We start from the raw sequence: 26964 nt of genomic DNA, 5'->3' as shown, positions 1-26964 counted from the left end.
TCAACAGCTGCCACCATGTGGTATCTGAAATACCATATTTGCTTCCCACTTCAATATGTTTTTCAATGCTACAAACACCTACCAGGCACAGATCTACCAGGAGGCAGCATCTCCTCTCTCCTGGCATCATGTGAAGCTGCCTGCCCCCCCACAAGGTAAGGGAGCAATAATTCTGCCCCATTCCTGTTCCCTGGTTGCTGTCTGTAAATGCTGTGTGGCATGGAAGGAAATCTCCAGGGCCATTCTACTGTCCAAAAGGAGGATGGAATACGTTGTCAGCCCTAGATCATTAGAGAGTCAGTCCTAAGATTAACAATTCAAGGAGCATGTTTTTAGGCAGAATAGGTACAAGATCTAGTTAATAGTCTAGCATCTGCTTGTCCTATATATGTCCTATATATTTTTTTAGAAAATATTAACCCCAACAGCTTTATCCCTCACCTCCCTCCTGGATTTCATGTAGATGTTCTTCAAAAATGAGCTAATTATGTTACAATTAAGATTAATTTTCTGCAGATAAAACAGCATTCAGAAATAGTCTTTGTAAATGTCTTCTGGTAATATAGGTACCTCTGAGATTGCTGAAGCTTTGTCTGATGAAAAGTGTGCTCCCACTGGCAAAAATCCATTGAACCCAGGGTATTGTGAAAGTGGCATGTGGCACTGTGGATAACGTGCATGGGCTTCTTCTTGAGAACACTTCTCTGTCCACTCTTGATCCCGTAGCTTTCCTCTGAGTCGAAACTGCAGTCCAGACAGTGCCTGAAGCATTGCTTTAATTCTTCCCTTTCCACAATTAGCAGAGCTGAAAAAATCACTGTAAAACACACACAGAAAATAAAAGAAGCAATTTAATTTCTTGCACAGTGTACCTTTACTATTGCAAGAGAAAAAAATCCTTAAATGTAAAACCAAATTAATGTTATGGTTATAGGGCATCTATAAGGACACAGTCCCTAACACACTACTGAAAAAAAAAAAAAAAAAAAAAAAAGATGAGAAGAAACCGTTGGCATTCACTTAACAATCATGTTTGGAGGTTTGTGACTGACTTTGTTATTCCAAGGGAAGCCAGATACCAGTCTCTTGGGATTAGGTACAAAGGCGAGAAAAAAGTGGACATGTATGAATCTCAAAAGTGACTGCTGGGTTAATAAAACAGTCTGTTTTCTGTTCACCCACTCTTCCTCTCAGTGTGCAAGTACATTAAAATATGTCAAAAGGAAAACCATTTGCTGGGGAAAAATAATTCAACTAAAAGTCAAAATTTCCAGCTGATGTATTGCCTTGGTGTGTTCAAGTGCGCTAACAAAGTGACCCACACATCTCACTGGATGAAAGTTGGTATCCTCATTAAAGTAGAAACAAACACTTGAAAATAGGAACAACTGCCAGTCAAAAAAAAAAAAAAAAAAAAAAAAAAAAGGATCACAACTGGTATGAGAAGCCTTCATTTTTCCACATTTTTTTCCTACTTGTTCTATAGCAAACACAATATATATTTAAGTATTATCTTGAAAAGTAATGATGGTAAAACTGATTCTATTTGCAGTATCCACTCCTGTTTGCTGGAGGAATTGCATTGCTAACAACCATCCACATTATTGTTCAATATTTAGAAGAAGAAATATTTTCACAGTCCAGTATCTAAACAGTCACATGTAACACAAGGATTGGCTCCTGCAAAGGGTAATCCTTTCAAAAATGAGTAGCTCTGGGGAAGAAAACTTCATATTAGAATTACTCATGCTAGAAAAGGTTTGTAGGATCAGCCTCCAGCCCTTTAAAATAGTAGCACATTTATACTGATGTGTACTGTCTTTGCCTTCAGGAATCACAGTAAGATTTGAGCACTATCACTAATTCACTGCAGTGTGAGCAATTTTGCAATATGAACAACATGAGACATGAAATCTCCTGTTCATTGGCCCACACCCTTGGAGATAGCACTACCAAATTAAACAGAATTCAAAATGAGGGAAATTGTACATAATGATGTGAGCTGACTTTTTTTGTTAATTGCTATGTGATTTTTCTCTGAAAAAAATAAAATAAAATAAAATAAAATAAAATAAAATAAAATAAAATAAAATAAAATAAAATAAAATAAAATATGAATAAAAAAGAGTGAAGAGATTTTGCAAAATCTCTTCTGTCCACAGCAGAGTAATTACCGTGAATTATCTGAAGAACAGAATCACAGAATGGGTAAGGTTGGGAAGAACATCTGTGGATAGAGGCTACAGAGCATTCCCAGAGAGCCTGTTCCAGTATTTCTCCATCCCTACAATAAATAGGGGTTTTTTTCTTATGTTTAAGTGGAATTTCCCCCACTTCACTTTGTGTTCATTAACTCTTCACCTGTCCTTGGGCACCACTGAGAAGAGCTTGGATCCATCTTTGTTACCTCGGGTATCTTTATCAGGTATTTATACACATGGAGAAGAACTTCTTGAGCCTTTTCTTCTTCAATCTGAACAATCCCAGCTCGCTCAGCCTCATCATGTAGCTCACATTGTTCCAAGTTCTTCAGCATCTTTGCTGTCTTAAGCTGGACGTCTTCCAGTATATACCTGTCCCTCTTGCACTGCAGGACCCAGAACTGAATTCAGTGCTCCACCTGTGGGCTTCCCAATGCTGAGCAGCAAAAAATCACATCCTCAACCTGCAGGCAATGCAGTACTGCTCCTGGTGCTATTGACCTTTCTCAATCCCAGGGCATGTTGCTGGCTCATTGTCCACCAAGACCCCCAGAGCTTTCTCTGCAAAGTACAACTATCTGTTATAGTGACCACTCATCCAAATTCTTTGTTGTCTGCAAACTTGCAGAGATCATCTGAGTCGTTAATGAAGATTTTAAACAATATTGGACTCAGTATGGATTCCTAAGGGACACCAGTTGGACTTTGTGACACAGATCACAGCACTTGGAGCCCAGCATTTCATCTGGTTTTGAATACACCTGTTTATCTACTGTCTAGTCTATCATTCATCAGTTTTTCTATGAGGATGCTATAGGACAAAGCTTCACCTTGTTAAAGTAATGCTAAGTGACATCTACTGTTCTCTCTCACCAAGCTTGTCAATTCACTATAGAAGGCTATTATGTGGGTCTGGCATCATTCTGCATTTTCCTTAGTCTTCATTTTGCTGTGCATCTACATGTAGAAACTCTTCATGTTGTTGCTCATGTCCATCTCCATATTCAATGCCAAATGGAACTTATGATCTTAGTCAATTTTCAGAGTATATTAGCAAGACTTTTTAAAATTTGCGTTGTTTTTTTCTAAAGCTTAGAATTATTTTTCCTATTAAGGAGAATGGGAAAACCCTATTCAGGGTTTTGTTTATTTTTTTGGTTTTTAAACACATTTTATGAACCTTATAACCTATAATAGCCATTAAGTATCTGTTATGAGCCAATTTGTCAATACATATCCAAGAACACAGAAAAAAAAAAAAAAAAAAAGCATTACATAGAACACTTTTGGTAGTAACAGCAGCAGTAGTGGGAAAAAAGAAAACCTGACAAATTTTTCCTCATGATCAAGGCTTTTTAATGCATTTCTTACTGTCTAATATGCTCAAATAGACACCAATTCTAAATTGATTTCAGCAAAGCAAATCCTTGCAATTGTGCACAGAGTGAAGTCTAAGCGTCCAGAATAAATGTCAGGACAGGAACTTAGTTTTATTCTTTCAGATCAGCTGAGACTGATGTGAACAGCTCACAGAAACTACAGCCTGCTTCTCTCCTGCAGCCTCTCCTGATAGAAGCAAAAGAGAAACCTGATGAACAGTTTGACTAAGTCATTTGTGCTGACTGAGGAATACAGAACATAAACTTCTGAGATATTCTAACTGCTACTGTCACTTCTCAGCCTCGAAGAGTAAATGGTTAGGCCTCTGACACGCTGCTCAGCACTGCAGAGAGGAACTGTGGCCCCCATCACAGGGAAAACATGGAGCTGTTGGAGTGGCCTCCATAGGAGGGTCATGAAGGTGTTCAGGGAGCTGAAGCATCTCTCCTATGAATAAAGTTTGAAGGAGCTGGGCTTCTGCAGTCTGGGAAAGAGAAGACTTCAGGGAGAGCACATTGCTGATATCCAGTATTTAAATGGTGCCTACTGAAAAGATGAGGAGGGACTCTTCTTCAAGGAGTATAGTGGCAGGACAGGGAGTTATGGTTTTAAACTAAAAATGGATAGATTTAGACTAAAAATTAGGAAGATTTTTTTATTATGATAGTAGTGAGGCACTGGAACAGGTTTCCCAGGGATTTTATAGATGCTGCATCCCTGAAAGCACCCAAGTGAAGATGACTCAGAGCCCAATAATCCTGAATGAATAACGTGCTTTGCAGGCAGGTTTCAGTCTCCAGTCTTCCCATTTTCAAGGAAGGTCACCTTGATCTTGTATCTGGGCACAAGACTGCTCAACCATGCGGTTAACTAGTGGTCTCCCTAACTGTTCTGCAGAGTGAATAGTTTCTCCTCCTTTCCTCACTGGCCCTCTCTATGTGATTAGTCCAAACTACTCTGGTGTGGATACCTAGAAAGTTCTGAAATATGAAAACTGAGAAGATGGCTGTGATCAGTTCTTTCTGACAACTGTAGTCTTATCCTGCCTGTTTAGTTTTCACACTTGCATACTAAGAACCTAACCTTGCAGTCCTTTTGCAAGCAAAACTCCCCATTGACTGATATGTCTTTGTTTTAAAAAGTTACTGGATATGCAGAGCAGCAGTTCTGAACAAAGGAATTCAGCCATTTTTCTTTTAGTTTTCCTCTTCAGAAATGCCCTAAGGCAGTCATCTATTTCAGTCAATGGAAGGCTGAAAATGTTCAATCAAAAAAAAAAAAAAAAAAAGTATTTTTTAGCAATAGAAACATAAAAGACACCTAAACCCACTGATATTATTTTTGTCTACATTGAGGACCACATTTCTTCACAAAACATTGACCTTATTTTTAACTCTTTGTTTGCCAACTGTTTGCCTGAAGCAACTTTTGACAGTTAAGGAATCTGTGACTTTATAGGAATGGATACTTATGATCCCTTCGTTATACTAGTAGAGAAAAAACATGCAGAATTTCAAGTTTACTTCTGTTTACAAAAGCTTTGTGTCTCTCAGCATTTCTTTCAATTAAGAAAATAAAAGTCAAATTAAACAGAAATTACTATTTTAAAACAGAAATCCAACTTGATTTGTACCACTCGTACATATTTACACAAATAGCTCAATAAAGTCAATCCTACTTAACCTCTATGGTCATTTAAAATACAGTTTGCATCTTCCTATTTTTTCTTCAGAACTGATCACAAAGTAGAGAAAAAAGTCATGCAATCTCTCTTTTATATTTTCATTGCAATTCATAGTTTCAGGCTTTAGAAAATTTCTAGTCAGACCAACAAGCTAAAGAATTGCAGCGGAAACAATATTGAAAGCTGGGTTGAAATTAAAAGTATGTACACTTACAAATAATAAAATCTCACAAGAATTTTCATGAAGGTTATATTTTTTTAAAAAAAGCTAAATATATATTGGTTTTGAAATATCCAGTGAGTATATACAAAGAATCTTAACTTTGATCTGTAGCAAAACAAAGGGAAAAAAAAAAAAAAAGTATATTCTGAAGACAGTTCAATCTCTGCTGCTCCAGAAAAAAATTAAATTGATTTTTAAAAATTCAATGCCATTTAAGTAACACAAAGTCTGGCATACTAATTTTTTTATTATTATTATTTCTAGTTTAAGTAAAATATAAGATACGGAAATCCTGCAAAAAAGTTTTACATTTTACAAAAGGGCATGAGAAAATAAGTAGGATGAGTTAGAATACTAAATGATGAAGATAATGAACAGGTAGGCTTACTTGAGAATTGGAAGGTTGATTCACTAAAACAGAATTTCAGCAGTGTATAAAAGGTTTATTGGTGCAATAAAAGACAAAAATGAGAACTGGTCAGAGAACAGCACTAAGCTATAAAGGGGACACCCATGAGATTTAGAGTTACGTATCCAGATGCATCACGTTATGACTCGGGCAAAAGCCCTGCTGTAGAACATTAACACCTGAATTTTATGCCTAGAATAATCTAATGAGCATTATGCACAGTTTTGAGCAGCCTATATGAGAGAGAAGAATAAAGTTGAAGTTAAACAGCAAATGTCGGTAAGGAATTAAGGAGCTGAGTTATGAAGAAAACTGGGAAGAATAATAAGACAAATACAGGGCTTTTATAATATGATGTATGTGAAAAGGAATAACACCATGGAATAAACAATTATCACAAGAAAATAAGTTATCCTTGTAAGTATGGTGATATTGAGAATATTAAGTAGAAAACCACATAAATTCTGCATGGACAATATGAAGCAACAGGGATATAATGTCCCAGAGAATGTGGTATAATCCCCATCGTTTCTTTCGTTTAAACTGAGAGTTGGCAAAACATTAGTGAAGTTATTGTACAGTAGGTCATGAACCTCTATTGGCAGGGGATGGACAAAATGACCTAGCAGGTCTTTTCCCTCTCAAACTTCTTTGATTCTAAAAGGCACTAAGTCAGATGCTTCCATCATTTGTCTACAAGATCCGCAGAGCTCAGAGCTACCACAGGGAGACCTGTAAGGGTGAGAGTGAATGTAGACTTGGCTAATAAAATATCAGAAGCCCATAACAGTTAAGAAATTCTTTCTCTTTTATCGTTATAAATATATATGTATCTTCAGTGTTCAGTGTGAATGTCTGCACAGAAAACTAAATTTTAAGACATTGAAAGGCAAAGTAAGCACAGAGGTCACTTCTGCAGAAGGATCAGTACAGTAGCAGCAAAAGAAAATGTGCAGTCCCCTGCCATCGACTTCTTGAAAATGCAGGTCTCAGAGGCATGGCAGTGCAGGACTTCATGCACAAACTTTTATTTTCTTGATTGCTGTTCACATATATACAATTTTTTGGAGAAAGATGTCCCACCAAAAGCCTCACTGCTGTCTATCTCTCTGGCTATTTCTAATCTTTCTCTAATTATTGTCAGCATTATTGAGATATTTGAGATTTATTGAGATAATTGAGAAATAATTTAGACCCGAATAAAACTACTTTATTTGAAGGTACTCAGGAAAATTCAATACCCTGAAGAAAATTAAGAAACTGTGTTTTTTTGTTGTTTTTATGAACACAGGTGGTGGTGAAACAGTATAATAACTACTGGTTATAAAAGTCCATAAAGCCTGGGTCTGCTGTGATCATAGAGCCTGATCATCAGGCCCAGATAAGGACATCCTTATCTCCTCTCCATATCAGCATGGTGTTAAAACACACCTGTCAGGCTAATAGAGTGTGAAACTGACTGTTACAGCCTGTAGTACCTCTAAGGCTATGTGTCAGGCTGACTTTGTGTAGAAGTGGCCAGCCTAAAGCACAAGTGCAAAAAGATATAGAGGAAATTCCCTTACCAAATGTGGCTTAAGAGGACGACTCTGAAGAACAAGAGAGCTCCTCACCACTATTAATAACAGAATGACCAACAGGCAGCAAAAATTTGGGGAAAAAAAACCAGCAAAATCCTAGAGGTATCTCTGTAGGGCCCAGAGGTTCAGAAATAGTCTATAAAAACTTTAAAGAAGAAAGTAACAAAATTTGCTGGTTACTGAGAGTAGTATAACTGAGTAGTCTCATGACACTGACTGAACAGTTAAAAAATGGCAGACTAAATTCAGTGTCAGCAAAAATTATGTGATGTACTTAAGGGAACACATTTTTGACTTCATACATTATTTGGCAGAGAATATTAGGAAACTAGCTGCTACTATTTAAAAAGGGGGGTCGAAACTAAAAGGCAGTTTGCTAACATTGTACATACAATGTTCATTAGCAATAAAACTAGCAGACTAAATAGTAAAAACAAACACTGAACACAAGGCAATGTCATGGATTAAATTCACAGTATCCATACCTCAAATACATACTTCACTATGTAAAAACAACAAAGTAATAACAGAAAAGGTGCTAAAAAGGACAAAGAAGGTCATGGAAGATATACTGTGAGGATCAAGTACACAGACAAAATTCTCTATCTTGAAGAAGAAACACCTGAGAAAAGGCAAGACAAAAGTGTGTGTAAAACATGCATGGAGTTAATAGGTCTTCACCTTCTTACTTTTGATTAGTTAAGAGAAGCAGAACCATCATGTCCTTGAGGAAATGACCACAGGACAATCTCAGAACAAACATCGGGAGAAAAATCAATAATGTCTAAACTCAGGTCTTTTTGTCAGAGGATTAAAGTGTGAGGGAAAAAAAAAAAAACAAACGTAGGTTTGAAAATGGGTAAATAATGGGAAAACATCAAGGGCTGTAATTGCAAAGATGTCATATGTCTGCCTCAGGAACTGGCTGAGTCACGGGTTCCTTGAAGCTGGGATTGCCTCCTAAAGAAGTTGTAAGAGATTATTCTTTTATGCCATTGCCTCAAAGCTTGCTGATGAACAAGTCCAAGCAAGACAGAAGTGTGATTGCTTTCTTGAGAGATTCTTTGACTAATTTCTAGCCTTCTGACAGCTGTTGAAGTCAGGGTACTGAGACAGAAGGATGCCTGGTATGATCCACTATAGCAGGCTAATACATATTATGATAAAACAGAAAAGATGTGGGGAGATAAGATTGTTTCTAGGGCAATGTTCATTGTTAATATCATTTGCAATCAAGAAACTCTTTTTAAAACTTTACTGCACGAGAATTGTACTAGACTTATCAAAGATAGGCAGATAGATTATAGACAGATGATAGATAGATAGATAGATAGATAGATAGATAGATTGATTGACAGATAGACAGAATGGATGGATGGATGGATGGATGGATGGATGGATGGATGGATGGATGGATGGATGGATGGATTTGTCCTAATAGTTACTGAAAATCCTTTAGGTAGTTAGTTGCCAGAAATTTCGTCAAGCTTTAACATAACAACTAGGACAAGAAAATAATTTGGTTTCTCTTCCAGAGTAAACTTTTTTGTCATACTTGTGGATCCTTAGTAAGCAACACAGCTTCTACATTCTCTGTGCCATAAAAGGAGCACAAACTAGTAGAAAATTGATCTTGACATAGTTTTCAAAGAAAAGAAAAAAACTGTTGTACAGAACTCACTAAAGCACAGAGAAGTTAAAAATAAAGTTCTTCTTGTCTTGTGTCATAAATGGTTATCACCATGGTTTCAGCCACAAACAATAATACAGGTACTCATCCCAAAGTATTGGCTAGAATAAGAACAGTTTTAGATAATGATGACATAGGCCAAATTTGGAGCAAAGATAGTAGAAAGAAAAAAAATCCACCCACATTATTCCATATCAAAACATATTTTTCTATTAGCAGAGCAAATTAGAGCCCATCAGTGTTCATTTTTTCCCTGTATTTTCTCTCTTTTTTTTTTTATTTCTTTAGATGTCAGGTTTTTATCGGCATTTGGCTCATGCAGTCACCCTTATTCCTACCTTACATTAGTATATTTAAACTTCACTCTGCCCCTAGGAGGAAGAAAGAGTGATGTTTCCTTCTTCACCTATTGATAGGCAGAGACAGCAAAGCTTTGGGGATGAACAGAGTGACCAAAGTCTCATATAGAGTCAATGGAAACATCGGGAGCTCTGTTTTAGTATGCCAATCTCATGAAATCAAGTTCTGTTCACGTTAGATGAATTTTCATGAATATTCCCAGATAAAACAAGGAGTATAGCTTTAATTTTCTCATTATAAAAGTAGTAAATGCCTCAGTTCTGTCTTTCCTCTCAAAGATAATGGCTTTTCTGGAAAGAATAAAAGAAATAGAAAATAAAACAGAAAATCCCAAGATCTTGTCTTAAGGAATATTTAGCAGGATGGCAGCTACCAGAGGTATCAGAAACTCTAGCTGTAACTGATGTAATTAAAGGAGCGTCAGCTCTGGGGGCCATGAATTCTTGCCAGTGTTCAGAACCTCTCAGGAATTTTACTTCCTCAGAGTGTTCATCTCTCAGTCCTTTATATTCATTTTCTGTACTATCAAAAAAAATGTATTTTCCTCATTTTTAAAACAAAGGCCATTTAATCTCTAATCTGATGCCATAAAATCATGCTAAATCTGCAACATTCTTTTGTGTGTGGGTTTTTTTTCCCTATATTTTCTTCTTTTTTTATCTGCATATATGGAAATATATGTATAAATTTTACTTGAGATTTTTGTAATCATTTCATGAATCACTTGTTGATATCTCACACAACAGCAGCACAGCTGAGAAATGTTCAGCCTTAGAGTACTCGGTGTGGAAATGAAGATAGTGCATGCCCAAACAATATATTACAATGCTCAGTGCTGTCAATTTTGTTAATGAAAGCATAAGGGAATCTGAATATGATCTATAAGAATCTCTTTAAGCATGTTGTTGTTGTAAGTTATTATACTAAATATTGACATTGAATGTGTGGTTTGATTTTTAAAGTTTCTTACTAGCTTGGGAGGGATCTGTTTATGCACTGAGGTTTAGGTTCCTAACACAAGGAGCCAAAACCAGAAGATCTGATTCAATGGCCACTCTCCTGTGTGAGGGCTGCCAGGGAGCACAGTGAATCACCCACTCCACTGTGCAGTTCAGCCTTCAGGAGGTGAGGAGCTTATCTCACAGGGTAGTCAATCTTTGCTTGTATTCCTCACGCATCTTCCTATTCAGAACTAGTAACATTGTCAGAAACACCAATTCTGGATCCCTCTGGCAGCTTCCCAGTCTGATCCAAACATACACCACCTGCCCAGTCCTCTCACAGACACCCAATGGACACCACAGCACTGAAAGCACAGTGGTACACTAGCACAGGAACATCTGATGAAACACGTGGCACTCTTCAGAGTTCTCACTTTCATCCAGAAGTTGGTGTGGGTGCCACAGCACCATGGGGACTGGCTGTTCCTTCACCCTCACCTGGCCTCCTGCAGTCCTGGCTGTCTACTCAATACAGGCCCTAGTGTCCTCTGCAATGCAACACAGCATTCTCCATGATCTGTGTTCAAGTGACAGTTTTGGATGAATGGAGATTTAAACTGGGATTTCCTGGGCCCTCTAATAAAAATAAATTGCAACTGGTTCAGAATACAGTTTAGATCAGGTAAGTTTGACAGCCTCTCCTTAATGAAAATATTCTTAAAACCCTTATGAATACATTGAGTTCAATAACTGTATAATAAATCATGCTATTTCATGAAAAACAAAATAAAAACAGACCAAAAAAGAATGCCATCACTTGGGTTTAATTTTTTAATTGATTTTTTCAATATGAGGAAAAAGGTAAATGGCCAATTACATGAATTGTTATGCTCTGGTGTCCCAAAGAGGCCTTAACTCTGATATACTGAGTGATCTTTGCATAGGAGAAAATAATAGGCCATCATGCTCTGGACCACAGGGTAGCCTGGTGGCAGCCTACCACAACTATTGAGAGCAAAGCAGAACCCTGTCGTTCTTACATTTTTGCTGAGAAATCTATAATAAGGTGTGCAGCAGAACAGCTACTAGAAGCACAGTTACTACATATTAAACAAGATGAAGAACATAAAAATTCCTCCAGCAGACAGCCTGAACTACACAGTGTGACTACCTGCTGGCCGGTTTTAAGTTCCTGATGTTTTCCAACTTTTCAATAGCTGACTGTCCTGCTTCTGAGTTCTCCTCTATTTCCCTGTCTCTGTACCAAGGGGAGTCCTGGAAATGAAGCTGGAGCATCACTTTGATCTTGTTTTTGTGACCTCCAGAAGGCAAAAGATCAGCTGCACAAAAATTGTTCCTTAGTCTCTGCAACTATATGATGGAGCAATGCTCAAAGGGAAACAGGGGCTTTGTTGTTACAGTTTAACAAACCTCTAAGGTTCAAGAGGTAATGTACAATCTAAAACTATTCAAACTACTGATCTGTATTTGTTTGTTGTTATTATTATTATTCATACAAGAGCTTTCTGATCTTATATAGCCTGCTGGGCAAACGTAAAGTACCACCTCCACATCATGGCAGCACAACTGATTTTCAGGTAGAACCCTACAAGAGGTTTTAACATTACTTAATGTATTTGTTCCATAATCTCACCTTCAGAATCATAGTGCTGTTTCTAAGGAAATTTTCACTTGCACACAGAAATTAGCCTGGGACCATGTCCAAGAATGAGAGCATTTCAACACAGTTATTAATTCAGAAACAATTGCACAGTTAAAAATTTTAGACTGCCTTTGCAATATCCGTTGCTGCCAGGTTCACTGGAGTACAGAGATATTTTTGAAAAGTTTTAGAGCAGCCCAATTTCCACCTATACGTTTCAGAATAATTTGTGTATTAATATTACAACTTCAGGCACTCAGCATAGAATCAACTTTTGAAGGTGTCCTGGTCCAACAAATGTGTTTATTTGTGACATTTTTCTTGCTTACCTTAGATCTCTTTTCCCTCATGGTAGGTGCTGGTATAAAGGAGATGCATGGATAATCTCAGTGCCAAGTTACATTGTGCAGTGAATGCTGTACATCGTTCTGCAGGGCTCACTTCTCAGGACACTTGATCTCTCATAATTCTACTCTGATCTATGACACTGTAAAAATGATATATGCAATTTTGCAGCTTCCTTACTAAAAAGTTACAGCATCTGCAAAAAGTGTCAAACTTTAACCTGGACAAAATCATAAATACCATTTTGTGAATACTACAAATCACTTCACAGGAAAAAAAAAACTTGATGTTTTTACCTTCTTCTAGTTACACAAGCTTCATTTTTGCCTTCTCAACTCTGAAGAGTCATGGCATGTGAATAGAAAAGTGTCTCCCTAGACAGGATTGTGGCTACTATACAGTTTCTCATTACTCATATTCAAAGCTCAGCCAGAGAAAAAGGGTTTACATGCAGAGCACACATACCAGTTTTAGAATAGGGTATGTGTCTGCAAATTCAAGAAAAAGAGAAGCAGAAAAATGTCTGAAGCTTTTATTTAATATAGATTGGACAAATTTCTTGCAGTAGATTGGAAAGGTATATAAACAAATGCCACCTCCTCACACTGGATAATGTTGACATGGTCTGTGTGTGGCCACAGTTAGCACTTCCCTTGCAACCAACCAGCAATCAGCCATGGACTGAGAATCAAGGGTATGGAGAAGAGGATCAAGCTTTCTGCCTATACGTAGTTATAGCCCGTTCAATGATTACAAAGACCAGGATTTTAAATCTTAATGACGAGACTTTAATAAATGCTGCCACTGATGCATGGTTACTATGTTTAAGCTACCAACTTGAGTATGAAATTGTCAGCATTGGGCTAATATTATCAGTTATGAGGATCTGGTACATTCTTTACATGTTTTGCTACTTCCCTTCCCTCTGGTTCTCTCTCTTCTCTCTTATTATTCTCCCAGAGTAATATTATTTCCATGCTGGACTAGCAAGGGTAACAGGCTGATTCTTTCTACTTGCATAGTTTCCTTCTTGTTCTTCTGGGATACAGTTTATTTTCCCATAACTGCCACAAAATGGAAGCTTGGCCTCCTAAATTACTGGAACTTATGACAGAGTAGAAGGCCATTTACCTTCATGAACCATGGCCCTTTCAAGCTCTGTGCTGCCCTTGCCTCATTGCACTTTGGCTGTCTATTAGGTTGCTTCTATTAGATTTCTGAAAGATTTTTCTCCTCTTTCACCTTTCAGTCTTTGAGCATGAACCAGCAGGGCTGCATGGAAGGGATGCACAGAGGGCCCTGAGGACAAGCAGAATTATTCTGCAGAGAGGAGTGAATGCCAGCTGCTCTCTGCTGAGGGGAGAGAAGGTCAGTGCTCTTGCCTGGATGCTCTAGAAACCTTGGGCATAATTAAATGTTTGATTACACAAACTGTTGTATCATAAATAAATATTGAGGCATCAAGAGAAGAATTTCCAGTGACTGAGGTCTTAAGATTAACTCTGTGTTAATCAGAACTATTTTTCACAAAATTCTGTAATTTAGAATCTACTGCATTCACCCATCCCATGGAATCTATCAGCAATGGATTCTTTATGGAAATGCATCTTAGAAATGATCTTTACCATTTCTATGCAAAACACTTCCTGAGTCTGTTGCACATACAATTATCCAAAGTAAGATATATGGATAAATTACTTAAATATATGCTTTCTGGATATTGAAGTCGTTATTACCAATGCTAATACAAAACAAGCTGTTATGAAGCGGCACTGGGTAGGTTGGGAAGTGACAAACCCCACTAACATAGTCTGTTGCAATAGAAGAATCTAACCAATTCATCTGGAGCTTATTTTGGGTACAGCACTTAACATTACTTCTGCTAAAACTGCCTTGCAATCTGCAGGGTTTACAAGGAAACAATCTTATCTTTTATCCAAAAAATAACAGCAGTGAGAAAGTTTCCCAACTCCCTGTGGTGCCACTCATATTTCTTAACATAAAGATGAACTTAACATTTCCTATATAACACCAAGATTGTCCTGTATCTGTCACTTACATTCATAAACAACTTTTGTAAGTCCTGACAAGATCCTAATGTACGCATGGCATAGTAACACATCTTATTTTACACAGTGCTTGGTAATGTACATAGATGTACACATCTGCTTGTTAAGCACTCTTCAGTAGTAAACTGGAAATGTTTGCTTTCACTGAGTTAAGTTTATGGAGCAACACAATTTGAGGGATATACATCTCCCAGCACTATTTTGCTATTGGCAGATATTCGCTTTAGCACCAAAAGATGCACAGAGTGAAGTCTTCATAGAAGTAATTTTAAACAAAATGCTTAGGTAAGCACATCTTATGTCACTTGCCAAATGAAAGTGTATCAAATTTTGAAGACAGAGAAAACAGGTTGTAGTTTGAAAAAGTTTCAATTAAGGAGATAAAATATTTGCATGAAAACTGATGGAAAATACTGACAGCAATGCAAATACTCAATGAATAAAAAAGCTTGTTAGTTACACTCACATAAAATGGCATGTATATAATCTCACAAAGATTTTATTTACATATCATTCTTTAAGGACATCTTTTTCCATTTAATGGAGAATAGCATCTGATGTTGATTGCAAAAGAAAATTAATAATAATAATAATAATAATAATAATAATGCTTGTGGATGTTGTTATTCTCTTTATTTTCCTTATCCAAAAGAGATTTGGATGGAATACTGTTATCAAACTCTGATTAGAATAAATGCAGAAATTTATTTTTTTCTTAAATTATGTCCATTTACTTTGTGATTGTCTATAATGGCATTTGTTTGTTTCAAAAATTACATTTTTATGTACCAAGAACACTTTCTTGTTTTCTGTATGTCAGTACAGATCTCTTGTAGTCAGTAAAGTTATTCACTGGATTTAATGACATTTAATTCAGAAATACTGTGTAGTGTCTTCTTTTATGATGGTTACATAAAAGTTTCCCAAGAGCTGCCCACATTTGCTACCAAAGGACTCTACAACACTTCAGCATTAAATGGAGATTCATTGATACTCTAATTATAAAAGCATACTTACTAGTAAATCTGCTCCAGGATTTCTACATCACAGCTTATCCACTGAATCAAAGATTCCTTTCTCCTATCATGTTGATTCGCAAAACTTACACTTGTCATTACTGTCTGTAAATGCAGTTTGGGATAATTGAAAGCAAAATTCGGAATTTCAGAATCTCCTTTTCCTTCCTCTCTCTTTTTTAACATTTACTTTTCAATGCTTTGCTTACAGTCCTGTAACAAATACTGCTACCATGCTGGCTAAAAACTCTATGCATAACAGCTAATTGGCTATCTAAGACACCTTCTTTCAGTGAGCAATGGTCACTGAATAGAATACAGTGGTATTCTTGGAAAGGAAAAAAAAAAGAGAGAGAGAGAGAGAGAAGAATAATGGGCACTGGAATGACAATACAAGAACAGGAGAAATCTCAGATTAGCCCAAACTCCCAGGCCCTAATCACTGACAGAAAAATCTGGTAAATCAAGGAAAAAGACATCAATCCATTCAAACAGGATTAAAGGTTTAAACTGAAAACTAACAAACTTATTAGCCTTTGTGGGAAAAAATTACTTTGGGATTTTTTTAGACGTGAAACAAGCAATAGAAATATCTCCAAATGCCAAATGCCATTTTTGTTCCTCATATGAGAAATAGAAACTATAAAAAAGAATATAAAATCAACATAAACGCTTATGTAAAATGGGAGACTGAGACTGTTCCAGGGTGCCATGATCTGGCAATTATTAATATTTAAAACTAGAAGATTAATGGCATAAGAATTTGTATTACTAAGACATATTTGTCAATGAGAGCTTGGATTTGTTAGTAAATACATCTGATTCTTTTGTAGAGCTGCAAGATAACAATTACATACTTCATATGGTGGACAGATACCAGCACTTATTTACACCTGAAAGAAAGCTGAGTGAAACCACAATGACAGAGATTTCCTTTCTCATTACAGAAGAGAGTTACCAAATTCATTTTCTCCCTTTATTTAAGGAAAAGAAAGAGACAGGTAGCATACAGAATGGCTTATATTATCCTTTCTTTTCTTAACATAGTGATTATAATTTAAAAGAATATGAAATGGAATGATTATAATAGAATTTCTATGTCAGGAAAGGTAGTCTATCTGTACCATTTTTGTATCATTGTTGCTGACGCTTTTCCAAATGATATTTTATTACAACTCTTCTAGAAAGAAAAAGGGCGTTGTTTTTTTTCACACGGCTTTTTCTATATTAACTATTTGGTAACTAATTCAAGTTAGAGCCAAATTATTAACTATAGCACTCGATTCATGAACTTTATCTAACATATGTTCATGTTCTTAACGTTGGAAACCTTTGAAAAATAAGTCTAAAAATTAAGATTTTGATAACTATAGCTTTCACAGGAGCCATTGTTTTTCAGCTGCTGCCAATTGTTTTATATTGGCATTTTTACAATAATTAACAATCCTGAAACTATTCTGTTTTTCAGGTTTCTGTTAATGATGTCTTGAACTTAGAATAATTATTTGACTTACTGGTGTCCTCTCTTTGCTAATTGTCTCTGTAAATATCCTCAAGGAACCTTTTCTCAAACAATTACATTTACTATACATCTTATTTATTATAGTTACAGTGGAATTCTTCAGTCCTTGTCAGCAGATATGGTATAGCACAAATGATGGCATTCTATATGCTATTGGGCTAGAGATATTTGACCTGGAATGCCATTAATTAACTTATGCATTTTAAAATCACGTTTGAAATCCTGCAAAACTAAGATTATAGTGAATTTAATTTCAAAGTCATTTTGAATGTCCTTTCAAACTGTATGTGGTAATCCTTGATTTTTGCGCTGATGCTAAATGTTAATGAACAGAGCCACAGTGTACCATTTCACCTAGAGCAATGAAAACATTAAAATCTCTTTAGAAGACTGAATAAAACTTTATTTTATAAATATAATCCTTGTTGAAGCTCTACCATTTCACTGTACTTTTGAAATAAGGGCACATGGAAAATATGGAAGAGTTCCTTTGAGATAGCTAACTAAAGCTACAAAATGAGCACGGTACAGTATTTCCAAGGAACACGGTTCAAAAGTTGTACGATTACTACTAAGGTTGTTTTATTCTTTACCACATTTGGAACAGGAAGTCTGTGTTGTTCTTGAAGAATTCTGAAAAGCAATGTCACAGTCTGATGACCTCTTCTCCTCATTAAAACGTTCCCAAAGACAGCTCTCTGCATGATGTTTTGTAGCTTCAGCAGCCATGAACTAATTTGTACCTCTTATTTTGATCATGCACTGGTGAAAGAACCAAACAATATTTTTCTTTAAACACAGAGAGGTCTTTCAACAGCTCAGCATGCACTTCTACCCTCTTTTTAATCTTGGAGCACCTATTTATTTGCTCTTTTCACCACTAAATCTTCTTTGCTCCTTTCTGCCCCCCTGCAAAGCTGCTAGTTAAAATCTTCAGTGTTTTTTCTTCATAGGCTTAAACCATTAGAAGGGTATTACCATAAAAAGGGAGACAAGGACTTAGAGACCTGGTGCACCACAATTTGCATTTCTAATTTTTAATCCAATTAAACTAAAATAATATTTATTTAGCTACAACCTTTCTATAATGGTATAAATTCACTAAAGCTAATGGAAAATATTCTTCCTGGAGGAAATTAGTTATAGGTGTTCACTGCAATAACTGATTGGTTCTGCATACTGAGTATCTCCAGATTTTGCTTATAGGTAATTAGCATTCAGCTAGTTGCTGTGTTTATTTTGCATAACTTCCTTTATGTGTGTGTGTGTGTAATTCATTATGCAAGTCATATTTTTTTGCTCTATAGTGGGCTCAGTGTATGCAAATTGTTAGAAGGTACTTGTAAGGGCATTATCTTTTAATGCATAAGGCATACACCTGGTAAAAAACACTGTATGGAATGGCATATTTCCATTACAATCAAGTGTGTTTTTATCAGACAGATAACTAATAAAAATTATAAAGTTACTACCAATATTTTGTTTTGAATCAGTGCATTTTTATATGTTCTGCTGTTTGCATACAAAGTACACATTTTTATATCTAAACCTAACTAAAGCCACAGAGAACCCAGTTCTACTCCCATTGGTTTTGGTCCAAATAATGAAGTCAGCATTTTACCCTCTCTCAGTTGTGTTTAGTGAGGACAGAGGGCAGAAAGGGACTCCTTAGAGAGAATGTACTAAAACATGCCCTTTAAGGAGAGAAAAGCTCAGTGTTCTAATTCATGAGCCCAGGAATAGCTGCAAGATGGGAAATTCCTCACCCAGTAAAATGCACCCCTGTGTTCCTGTGCCTTCCATGTTGCCTATGTATGGCAGGTACCATGCTATGCTTGAGCAAACTCTCTACTCTGGGGAATGTCAACATATAAATGTCAACTTGAACACTTTATATGGGCACCTAAAAAGACATCCAACTCTTTTGAAGGAATTCTGTTGTAAATCCCATTTCTAGTTCTCTCATCCCAGCTAACTCTTCTTCCCAAAGTCTGAAGTACAATCTTGAAGTGCTCAAGCTCTGGGAATGATGGAAAAGATTGCAATGCCACAGAAACAGCATGTCCTGTATCTGTAGCACCCAAAGATATCTATGAATCTGCAGAAGCAGGTGGGAGAACTGAAGCTGAGGAAGTATTTCACTCATTTGTTTAGTATTATACTGTGTATATATGTACATATATGTATGTATATATGTGTATTTTCCAGAGTCACTGCGTGCAAACATTGCAAAAAGCTACACAGGGAAGTGGTGGAGTCCCCTTCTTCAGTGATATTTAAGAGACGTGTGGATGTAACACTAAGGAACATGATTTAGTGATAAGATTCTGCAGATCATGTTGACAGTTGAATTTGATGATCTTCAGGTTCTTTTCCAATCTAAACAAGTCTATGATTATCTGGAGGAAATGTAGCCAGGGCCAGTCAAACGTTCCCAGTTGCTACTGCGTATTCTACAGAACAAGAATATTCCTGGACTTGGGATATGGTTTTCCAGCCTATAAGATTTTTTTTGCATCTTTATTTTGATTTCTTGATCTGCAAATTGCTGATCAGTTTTCAGCCAACTTTGCATTATCCTTGGCATAAGTCTTTCACATGCAGATAACTTTAAATTCACAAGAAAACTTTCAACGTCATGTTCTAAGAGGAACAAACCTGTAAACATCAGGTTTATTCTTCATACTCCATGTAAGTAGGTTGAATAACGTTTTTAATGCTGTAAACTATTTTTAAATCTCTTATATATATATATATTAGTGAAATATCACCTATTTCTCTCTTGCTAATAAGCTCTGTTCTGTACGTCTACATGAAAAACAATCCTTTATTCTATTTTTACACAGTCCAGTTAATGTTTTTCTTCTGCACTCCTCAGAAGATAATTTCATATTCTAATATGACTTCTACCTTTCTATTAGTGAACATGTTTTGTTGAAAGATATGATTTATGTGCTTGATTTTGAGTGGACATACATTTTTATGAGAAAAAGAAAGGTCATTGGGTTGGATCTTAAGGCACTTTCTGTTGTTTGACTCTTAAAATAAAGACTGAAATAAATAATATAGCTAAAATTAAAGTGAACTTCAGTCAGAAAAAAGGCAGTTTTGTGAACACACATCCCACTGAGAGGAAAATGATCTGTGTATCATTAGACTAGTCACCCCATAACACTGACAACTCCTGTTACAGCACTTCTTCTGGAGCACAGGAAACGTGAAAAAATGGACATACGTACATGTGACTGACTGAGATGCCATGCTAAGCCACACTTAATTATCTTTCCCGTAAGAAATCAAATATCATTACCACCTTCAAGAAGGGCAAACAAGAGGATCCAGGGCAGGCACGTCCTACTTGCCATGCAGCCCAGCCCCTGCCCCACACCATCATAGCAGTGGTGTTTCCCACCAAGCCACCTGGCCTGGCCCCAGGTGCACACCCATAGCTCAGCAACAGCCAAACATCTATGTGCTGTCACTGCTGTTTCAGCTGAACCCAGGGCAGGTGCAGTGCAGTGCTAACTCAAGTAATGGTAAATAATTCTCTGCATTTTGTTATATTGGCTAAAGACAGTCCTATGAACAGCAAAAAATATACAGCCATGCTTTCTGTGTTGATAAAGGAATTTGAGAAAAGGTTTCAAGAGTGCTGAAAATGTCAATTTTTTTGTATATTTGCAACTCCATTTTCAGTCAACATGACTATATTACCTGCACATTTTCAAACTGAATGTATAAAGCTGCAGTCAGATATTAAACTCAAAAATTTGATCATGTCTCTTTACTATGCCACTACACCTATCTTACCACAGAGAAATATCTCTTGATTATCTCTCACTTCACAATCACACTTTATGTCTTTGATTTTTGTCAGTATACACATTTGTGAGCAACCACTTTCAAGGATGAAGCACAGGAAGAGTAAAATTTCACCAAAAATCTCTAATAAACACCTTGAGAGCTCAGTGAAAATTACAGTCACTTCCATCAAACCAAACTGGTGGTAATATCCCTGTATTTTTATGCTTTTGTTACTCTCTTCTTTTTAATGTTTTAATAAATATACATATTAAAAAGGATATACATATACTATATACATTAAATATATTGTACATTTTATATGCAACCCAAGACAATTCCTCTTCACTCAGTGCAGCCCAGGCAAGACAAAATGTTGGACACCCATGGTCCAGGGTAAAACAGTCCAGCCAGCCTCACCTTGATCCCTGTGAAAGCTACAGAGCAATTCCTTCTGGAAGCCATTTACAAAGAAGTTAAGCTTAGGAAGGTGACTGGGGGAAATCAGAGTGAATTTGCATAGAGGAAATGGTGCCTGACCAACCTGATAAATTTTTCTAGTGGTATGACTGTCCCAGTGAACAAGCAGAGAATAGAGAATGCCTATCTCAATGTTATTAAGAATTTCAAAACTATTCGTCAAAACATCTTCAAAGACAAAATGGTATTCAGGATAGGCAAGTGCTCAGTAAGGTGGACTAAGATCTGGCTGATCTACTGGATTCAAAGGCTGGCATAATTTCAGCATAAATATAAGTGACACAAATTCCAGCTGGAGACCACTTGTTAGCGCTGTCCCATAGAGTCAAAATTGCATCCAATTTGACTTAATATCTTCATTAAAGACCTAGATGAGGGGAAGAGTGTACCCTCAGCATGTCTGCAGAAGATACAAAACTGGCAGAAGTGATTGATACAACCGATGATTGTGCTGCCTTTCAGAAGAAATTTGGCATCCTGGAGAAATGGGCCAACAAGTATCTCAAGGTGAACGAAGGGAAATGCCCCTAAACAATTGCATGTGCTAGTACAGAATGGGGGACAAACTGGTAGAGAAGGAGCTTTGGGAAGGTCCTGGATGTCCTGATGAACAACAATGAGTGAACAATGAGTCTCCACATCAAAGAAGCCTCTCCTGAGCTGCACCAGGAAAATCATCACATCACCTGCAAGTAGAGGATCCAACCCTTCTCTGCTCAGTTCTGTCTGGGCAGGCCACAGCTGTGTATTGGGTCCAGCTCTGGACTCTTCTGTGCAAGAGGGACATGAATGTATTGAAATGAATTTGACTAAGGACTATAAAGATGCTGAAAAGCTTGGAGAAAGTGAGCTCTCTAGAGAGGCTTGGAGAGCTGGATTGTTCGGCTTAGAGAAGAGAAATCTCAGGGGGGGTCTTCTCCATGTATACCTGCTAGGAGAGTAAAGAAGATGAAGCCAAACCATTCTCAGTTGTTTCCAGGCATAGGTCAAGAGTCAGTGAGAGCAAACTGAAATGGTGGACATTCAGTTAAACATAAAAAATAATTACTGTTCAAGTACTGTAACAAATTGCCTGCAGAAGTTGTGAAATCTTCACTCTTGGAAACTCATTTTCCAGTTTTTAGGTCTCTTCCTTGTTTAAAGTTTTTATTTAGTTGAAAAATCATAGATAGTTGTATAAAAAAAAAAAAAAAAAAAAAAAAGAGGGAGTTTCTAATGTCATCTGATTGTCTAGAAATAGTTATTGAATTTGAGTCAGAAACAGTCCCAGCTCTCTCTGACTTCTGCATAATGGCTATGTTTCCATGCTGTTTCCTTTAGCAACTGGGATAAATGAATACACTTTGTTTATGAAAGACAAGCCCTGAGGAAAAAGAAGATGCCACACGTTGCATCAGAAATATAGGTCCTTCCTCTGAGCTTCCAGAAGAGTTGAAGATGCAAAGAAGACAACTGCAAAGAAAAAAAAAAAAGAAAAAGAAAAAGAAAAAAAAAGCAATGTTATTATAGGGATCTAATAGAATTACCTCATCATAAGAATGTAGCACAGGTGAGACTTTTTTGTTCGTTTTTCAGTTGAGCATCTTTGCAACTAATAGAATCATCCCAAAGATGACCCCCTCACTTCTATCAGTGGCAGGCATGCATTATATACAGATATATGCTAGAAAATGATGTCAGGATGTAGAAAGTCCAGCAGGCTTTCAGGACGTGTTGGGGACAACTTTCTTTTAAGAAGATGGAAGAAGATTCTGAGAAGCCTACAGCTGTTTTAGAACTGGTTCTGACTAATAGGGAGGATCTGGTTGAGAAGCTGAAGGTAGAAGGTAATTTCGGTGAAAGTGATTACAAAACCATAGAGTTCACATATCTAAAGAAAGGGAGGAATGAGAGCAGCAGAATAAGGACAATAGAGTTCAAAAAAGCAGACTTCATCAAACTCAGGGAACTGGAAGGTAGGGTCTCTTGGGAAGATATTCTAAGGGAAAAAAGGATTGCAAGAGAGTTTGCAGTTACTGAAAGGGACTATATTAAAGATAGAACGGCAGACTGTCGTGATGCAAAGAAAATATACGGAACATAGTAAGAGACCAATATGGCTCCATCAAAAATCTCTTTCAGGGCCAGGAAAAGATGAAAAAGCAGAAAAAAGATAAATTTAAGTACAAAACCAGGAACAAGAATCTACAGGCATAGATGTAAGTGTTTCAAAAGGAATAAAATCCAGAATAAATCAAAGTGAAAATGAGTTTCAAGTAACAAGAAGTACCAAGCGCAACAAAAGAAACATTATAGAAATTGGAAGATGACAAGAGAAAACCTTAACAAGGAAGAAAATAAAACAGCAGGCAATAAAGACTGAAATCACCTTTGTTTCAGCACTCATAAATTGTGATATTTGGTCAGATATTCAATGTATATTATACTTAACTACTGATAGTTTTTGAAATGTAATTATCACTAGTAAAATCACAAATACAGGGTAGGTATAGGTAAACATCATGAGTTGAGTTTGTAGCCACCCAAGAAAAAGAAACATCTCACAGGACAGTTACCAACAAGTATTTGTCCAACTGTCAGAAGATATCAAGCAGCAGACTGCAGAGATCTGTTAAAGGCTATGTTCAGTATATCCCTCAGTGCCTTGGATGACCAACAAGATGGTACACTTGTAACATTTGCAGAGAAGTTCGAACTGGAATAAGCTGCAAATGCTCAATTTAATAGCAGTTAAATTTTAAATAATGTTAATGAATGAGAGGCATAGCTTGAAATCAGTGTGATGTAATTCAACAAATGCTAAGTAAAGCACTCAAAAAGGAAATTTTAAATGCATGAATAAAGCAGGATAATAAGTAACTATTGAACAGTACTGAAGAAAACACTCTGGACTTTCAGTAAATCAGACACCTAATTTAAGTCAAGAATGTGACAGGATTAAAAAGGGCATTCCAGAAGGTGTTTGGAGGGCCATCATCTACAAGACACAAGAGTTGTTCAGCATAGGAGAGATATAACCTACAGTGCCTTGTACGCTTTTGAGCACTACCATGTATTACAAAGATAACTGCTGCTTTGGGAGATAACTCAGAGGATAACAAGAATGTAAGAGATTTAGAAAATATGGCCTGCAAGGAAATGTTAAAAGATTATTCTGTCTTTAAAAAAAAATAAAAATAAAGAAGTAAAAAAATCATTTTGAGGAAATTGAGGGATATTGTTGCCATACATGAAAGGGTTTTACAGGTAGTATAACACCTGCTATTCTTCATACTCGTTGCAGATTTGACAAAAAGGATTAAGGTTTGCTACCAGTAAGAACTTTATAAGGCATGTATTTCAATAGATTGTTTCAAAAACTTCACTGGGGAGTTTTAGGAATAAGTTTGACAAACAGAATAGCAGGGCCGGAAAATCCATGTGTAATTTTAGCAAATCTTACAGTTTTTTCAGCTTAAAGTTTTACTTAAATAACTGTAAGATTTTCACTACTGATTCTTCCTCAGAAGAAGCTTTACTTTCCTATCTGCCTTATAAAATTCAGTATGCATAATGGAAGAGTTCTGAGGAAAATTCCATAAGGAAACAATATATCACAGTCCCACAGATTCCAATACTTGTAAATTTTAGTCGTATATTGAGTCTCTTTATTCATGGATCTTGCATCAGAACTCAGTACCTTCAACCTTCAGACCCAAAGTAACCCAGCTCTTCCTTAAGATTGTAGTTACAGAAGCTGCCTCTCTCTGCTACTTTAAAGATCCAACCTCATTACCCTCTTTAAAACTCTGCTGCTCTTTGCTCAAAAATATAACTGTCTTTCACCAACAGAAATGTGAATCAAGGCGTATCAGTGGTGCTCCACTTCCTTGCAGGTCTCCAACATTGCTTCATGTAGCCACAGGCTAGCACTGTATCTTAACACATGCCCTCTCATGCTTTCTAGTCTGAAGCATTGCTCAGGACAATGTGGATCTCTGTAACTTTGGCAGCTCATCCAAATACTCTTTCATAAGGGGTGATCTGATGTATTACATGACTGCATCTTTTTATTTTATTTTTATTATATTAATTTATATAATTATATGACTGCATGGATTTGCTTGTAAGTAAGCTGGGAATGTAAGTAAAGTGAGATGGATGGGAAGAATTGTTCTGTCTCTAATCATAATGACAAGTCAGTAATTTTTTAATATATTATTTTGTAAACATTATATTGACGGCTGAATAACTATTAAATCATCTATCATACTGTATAAAGATCTTTATCAACATTTATCAAGTAACAGTAATAAGAGACCCCCTGAAACAAAGTCTAAAATAATTGTAATTTTCTATGCACGAACCCAATTTCTGCTTTTGAAAACAAACCACCTGACTTTAGTGTGACCTTCTGGGTAAACCTAAACTTTCCATATTGTGAGCTCCTGATCCAGGTTGACTCTAAGTTGTCACTAGGAGTGGCAGGACCAGAAAGGCTAACCTGCAACTGCAGGCATGCCAACACAACACCAAAGCAAACCAGAAACAGAGGAGTGAATTTTGAACTTTCTAATTCCTCCTTTATCGATGCTGACAGAGGTTATTTTGTGTTATTTCAAAATGACTGTCTCCTCCATCAACACATGGCAGCTCCCTGGGCAGTTTGGTTGTGGTAACAGCTTCTAGGCAGTTTCTAAAACTTGCAGACTCCATCACTTAACAGCCTGAAATTATACCAGTCTTATTTAAGCTTCTGGAGAGTTCAGATTATTCATTACAGGGTTCAGAATTCAAGCTGGTGATCGATACTGTGGTGAGAGCAGTCAAAAAAAACTGCTTTGCTCTCTAATATGACAATGCAGTTCCAAAACCAAGATATTTTATAAGATCATATAAAAGCAATTCCAAATCTGTGATTAATAAAAGTTAAATTTGAGATACCTATACGTACCACTTCTAACATCTTCCCAAAGGTCATCAGAATTATTAAACTGGCTGGCAAGCATGATTTGGTAAGTATTACCCTTGCATTATTGAAAAAACGGGTTTTGAAGTGAATGTAAATAATGTATTTGGCAAATAAATACAACTATGTGTGGAAAGTATATGGAAACGTAAAATAAACTGCCACATCCAAAATTAAATGAAAATAATGTATTATTTAAAGGCAAGTACAAATGAATAGTGTCTCATCTACGAAAATAAAATAGTATTATCTTGTCCAGAAACATGTACTTCGGGGTTTGAATAGGTGGAACTCTTGCTAAATTCTGAACCCTGATTTTGGTTTTGCCTTAAAGGAGCAGGCAACGCTCCTGCTGTGTATTTTTATTATTTTACTTTTTGTCCACTAGATGTCCTCAGCATGTCACGCTACGCTCTGCTTTCACGGTATCTTTAATCTGTTAGGCTAGATCCTTCGTTTGAAGTGTGTGTTATTAAGATATCATGATTAATGACTTTCACTCCAGAGTTCATTTCATCTAGAAGATTAGCAAGACACAGGTCCTCAAGAAGAGCACAATAATTTAATTCTCTACTTCAGATACAGCAGCTTTCCAATTTAGGAAGCAATTAAGACTCATGTATGCTTTCTTCTCTGAAAATATTTAAGCAAT

At 36.5% G+C, this 26964-nt stretch overlaps 1 protein-coding gene across 2 annotated transcripts in view; it reads right to left on the bottom strand.

Annotated features, from left to right (window-relative positions):
- The window catches only part of TFEC (transcription factor EC), a 131992-nt gene that overhangs the window by 93306 nt on the left and 11722 nt on the right, over positions 1–26964 (bottom strand). For both annotated transcript variants that reach the window (XM_090137337.1, XM_090137342.1), the window contains exon 2: positions 571–817. In XM_090137337.1, coding sequence (XP_089993463.1) covers positions 571–771 — 201 coding nt within the window. In that variant the 5' untranslated portion in view covers positions 772–817. The remainder of the gene's footprint in view (positions 1–570; positions 818–26964) is intronic.

The sequence above is a fragment of the Phasianus colchicus genome, chromosome 1, assembly GCF_987193195.1.
Source record: "Phasianus colchicus chromosome 1, bPhaCol1.hap1.1, whole genome shotgun sequence".
NCBI lineage: Eukaryota > Metazoa > Chordata > Aves > Galliformes > Phasianidae > Phasianus > Phasianus colchicus.
This window is presented reverse-complemented; position numbering and strand designations above follow the sequence as displayed.